At 47.5% G+C, this 4,386-nt stretch overlaps 1 protein-coding gene across 1 annotated transcript; it reads right to left on the bottom strand.

Annotated features, from left to right (window-relative positions):
- Window positions 1-1,938: 1,938 nt before the first annotated feature.
- Window positions 1,939-4,104, bottom strand: LOC140653599 (disintegrin and metalloproteinase domain-containing protein 20-like). Its single transcript, XM_072865848.1, has one exon. It carries the CDS (start codon window positions 4,102-4,104, stop codon window positions 1,939-1,941), a length of 2,166 nt encoding a protein of 721 aa, XP_072721949.1.
- Between the last annotated feature and the right edge of the window lie 282 nt (window positions 4,105-4,386).

Genomic DNA, 4,386 nt, shown 5'->3' with positions numbered 1-4,386 from the left:
CCTGAATTAAGATTGTTATTTCTCGGGGGGGGGGGGGGGGAGAAACACCTCTCCCCCCCCCCCCCCCAAAAAAAAAAAAAAAAGTCTCTGGTTATAAGGAATAAATTTGGGATGTTAGTCAAGGGGCAGTTATCTTGTCTTTTATCATAAATGCAGGATTAAGTCTTCTTCATCTAATCAAAACCATCCATGTTCTATCAAGATAACAAGTGTAGACCACTGAACAAACAATGGGTTACCTCATTTCCCCAGACAAATATAGGTAACAATTTAAGGACCCATTTGCTTTAGACAAAAAGCCATGAAGAACTGTGAATCACATCCTTTGTATTTCACATCCAATCATAATGTAACCTGCCCTTTTTGGATGCAGAACACAATCATTTAAAAAAAACGTACAGGAAAATGTGTATTCTAAAAACATAAATGTCACACTTGGGAGGCAGGAAGAGTTTACTGTCATCATTTGTAGAGTCACCAACATCTTTCTTCCCAAATGTTGCAAGTGTTGGGGTACTTATCCTGCCTTTACAGAATGTTTGCTAAAAATGTGGTCTTTACTTTCCAAATACAAATAATTATTTTGGTAGCAGACAAGTGCATTATAGCCCTTAATCCAGAAACACCAGTCCTTTAAAATAAAGTTTTCACTGTAAATCTGGACTACAGACTCCTCTTTGTGCTGATCTAGTCACTGCTATTATATAAGTAATAAAAATAAAATTTATTGAATGGTATTTCCAGATCCCTCGTGCTTTTTCCATAAGTTAGACACATTTTATCTCCTGTTAAAAAATGAAAAACACAATGCTTCTGCATGGCATTCCATAGAGCTGCAAGGATACATTCAGTAATAGCTTACAAAGCAATCACATAGTAAACCAAGAGAACTTCTCCCCCACCCCGAGATAGTTAGATAAAACATCTACCAAATATTGCAGGAATTGTGGTTGGGGGAGACTTGCAGTCCAAGAGGTTGGGGGAGATTACAGTTCCAAGTATTTTAGACTTCTGGTTGCGGGAGACTACAGTTCCAAGTATTTTAGAAATCTAGTTAACTTGTGCAGCCTCACAGACAGCTCCTCTTAGCGACAATAAAATACATAGCACTTCTCAGAAGAACCCAGCAGTCAAGGCACTGGAAAGTTTCCAGAAAAGAAAGACAATTTGTTCTTGTGAAATATCAGGTTTGGTGTCACTACACTCTTGACGTATATCTGATGGTTCAGAAATATAATGCTTACTGGCATGATCTGGATAATACTTCTCTACTGTCTCACAAGATGAAGACCCTGTTCCCTGTGATCTACCTCCCTCCTGAAGGGCTACTCCCTGGACACAGCTGGAAGGGCTTATGCCACAAGACACCTGCAATCTCACTGCAATACCTGTTTCTTGCCTGCTTGTGTGTCACAGATATGAATTAAATGGAGGCTGCAAGAGCAATTTTTTCTCTTTGGTTATTAATGAATGACAGAAGCACGATGTTCACAAACATCTCTCTCCCTGAATTAGAGAAAACATTAGATGAAGGAGTAAATTGGAGCAAATAATTTATTTACACCTGTTTTAAGAAGTTCACATTTGTAAATTGTTGATATGAAGCATAAAAGCTATACCTACAGTTTAGCTAACTACTTCAGTTAAGAGCTCAAGGTGCAAAGAACAGAATGCCTTACTGCCTGCATTTATTAACTTAAAATAAACAAAGATAACATTTACTCTGCATTTAATGATATCACATGAGATTAGAACTATTCAGAACATGTTGAATTATTTTGATGAGTTATCAGCTGGCTCTGCTCAAGGGAGATTTCCCCAGGAGCATGCAAAGTTACTGCTTGTTCGTCTTCCGCAAGTGCTTTGTTGTGGATTTTGACTCACCAGCAGGTGTTCTCCTTTAGGAACTGCTGGCGTTTCCAGTATTTGAAACAACTGCTATCTTCTGTGGAATTGGGCCTTCTTCCTCCTAAGCCATCCCACTATCCCCCATTTATAACATATGGTATGGGTTACTCCAAGGATACAAAGAAAAAGACTAAGTATTGTTACTCTGGGTTTTGCTCTCTGAAAAATCTCCCTGGCTGGAGGGGGTCCACTGTCAACACTACCTCCAAATCCTTCCCATTCACAATACGGAGGAGCCCAGCCATACCTGCAGTGACAGTTCTTATGATTGTTACACACTCCTCTGTCATGACACTTTGTCACGTTACAGTCGTAGTTTAGCAGTGTTATGCTGGTACATGTCCTGTTGATACAAAGCATATCACTACCACATGGCGTGCCGTCTTCCACGGCCCCCACGTCAGCTATTGGCATCCCTACATGGTAGTCGAGACCCCAACACTTTTTATCTCCAACAGGGGTTTGGACTAGCGTTACGTGGTTCTGCAAGAAAGGCAATTTGTCTATGTTTTCACACTGGATCCTACCACATAAGATATTCTCAATACTGCATTTTGTAAAATGGATATTGTTATGAATACCACAATTCCCGAACCGGTCACCTCGAGTATTCACTGCTTTGAAGCAATCTAAAGGAGCGGCCCTGGCTCGTTTGCCAAAGAGATGCTGGCACTGTTTACTGTGGGAAGAACAGTTTCCTCGATAGCAATAAGCACCATCTTTGCAAGGGGTTCCATCTTGTATGTACACATCTGGCGGGCACTGAGAGGAAGTCCCATTGCAATACTCTGGCAGGTCACAGTCGCTCGTACTTGCTCTGCAGAGCGTTCCTGCTGGAAGGATCTGACAGCTCACACAGCATTTTCCAGAAGCACAGACTGAACCTGCACTAAACGTACAGTTCGGGTGACAACAAGGATCCTTTCTGCAGTTTGATTCTGAACCACAGTCACATTGCTCTCCGCTTTCTACTATCTTATTTCCACAGTATTCACGCTTCATGGTGTAGAAAGTGCCCGGTGCTGGTGGTTGACGAATGCAGCTGGCACCACGCCCAAGCAGGTCAAAGTAGTCTTTGTAACTGCAGTCACTGAATGCATCAGTGTCGACATCGCTTTCATACATAATGCATTTCTTTCGTCTGCATTTACAGCCCCGTTCATCATGGCGCATCCCAAGAGTATGGCCCAGCTCGTGGACAAATGTGGTAATAAATGAGGACAGCTTCCTATCAGTGAAGGAAACAACTGCTGATGACCACTGGTTATCACACATGGACCCTAGAAACGCCAATCCCAGGCTCCTTCCAAAGCTCTGAAATGCAAATAAGTGAGCGGTATCATGGCGTATCCGTGGAGACAGGTCTGACTTCCGCCATTTGTTAAAATTGTCAAGTGCCTTGTTGACAGAGTTAGTAATGTTTATAAGGTTGCTTTTGGTCCAGATCTCCAATCCCACAAGAAACAGCCGAACAGAAAGCTGTTCATACAGAGAGTCCCCAATGTTGATGATTTCTATGACTTGCCTCAAGACTTCGGATTCGTTCCTGCCCGACTTCACAAACCGCACATTGTCCACAACCACTACGATCTTCACATACCTGATGTGCGTCCACCAGTCCTTCAGCATCTCCTCCTCCTCCTCAGCCCGGGGGGCCCTGAACCAGGGCAGCAAAGCCTTTTGGTGCTGCAGCTCCTCTGGGGTCAGCCCACAGGTGGGGCCTGCAGGGCCGCTGGCCTCCTCCATGCGGTAAAGGATGTGCCGGAAGGCTGGATCGTCGGGGATGGGCTCAATCTCGTAGGTGCCATCCTCCACCCAGAGCATGCCGCGGAGGCCCCTGCCGCAGGCGCCGAGGGCCACCAGGGAGCCGGGGCTCCCTTGCACCTCGCCCTGGTAGAAGCAGTTGTCCTGCACAAAGGGGTGCTCCTCCCAGCGGGCCCCACCCTTGCCGTAGGTGACCAAGGTGAAGGGGTGGGAGACCAGGCCCCGCCTGGGCCGCAGGCGCAGCACCCGCGGCCGCCCCTCCACCTCCAGCCAGTAGGAGACGGCCAGGGGGTTGGTGTCGGCCCGGGGGCTCAACTGCCGTGGCACCGTCACCCATGTGGCGGTGACGCGCAGCTCCCCGGACAGGTCCCCCGAGGCGGCAGGGCACCCTGCCAGGCCCAGCAGCACCAGCAGCCCCAGCAGTGCCCCCATCGCCACTGCCCGGTGCCGCCCCACGCCCCGCTTTGTAAGGGGATGGAGCCTGAAAGGGTCCTGCCTGGGGGGAACCACCCCGAGGCCTCCAACTGCCGCCCGGCGGGGAGGGCCGCAGCTGGGGAGGAGCAGCGGCATCCCGGCCCCCTTCGCCTTCCCCCTGCGGAAGTGGCACCCCGCTGCCTGGGGGTACATCTCGGAGGGCTGCGAGGGCACCTTGAGACATCCATCCCCTGCTCTTTCAGCATGTATGTAGGCTCTTGTGGAGAGGAACAAATAAAT

This window comes from Ciconia boyciana, chromosome 6, assembly GCF_034638445.1.
Source record: "Ciconia boyciana chromosome 6, ASM3463844v1, whole genome shotgun sequence".
Lineage (NCBI taxonomy): Eukaryota > Metazoa > Chordata > Aves > Ciconiiformes > Ciconiidae > Ciconia > Ciconia boyciana.
This window is presented reverse-complemented; position numbering and strand designations above follow the sequence as displayed.

Bases quoted from the DNA above. Each gene is read 5' to 3' on its own strand.
- LOC140653599 (XM_072865848.1), bottom strand. From the start codon at position 4,104: ATGGGGGCACTGCTGGGGCTGCTGGTGCTGCTGGGCCTGGCAGGGTGC.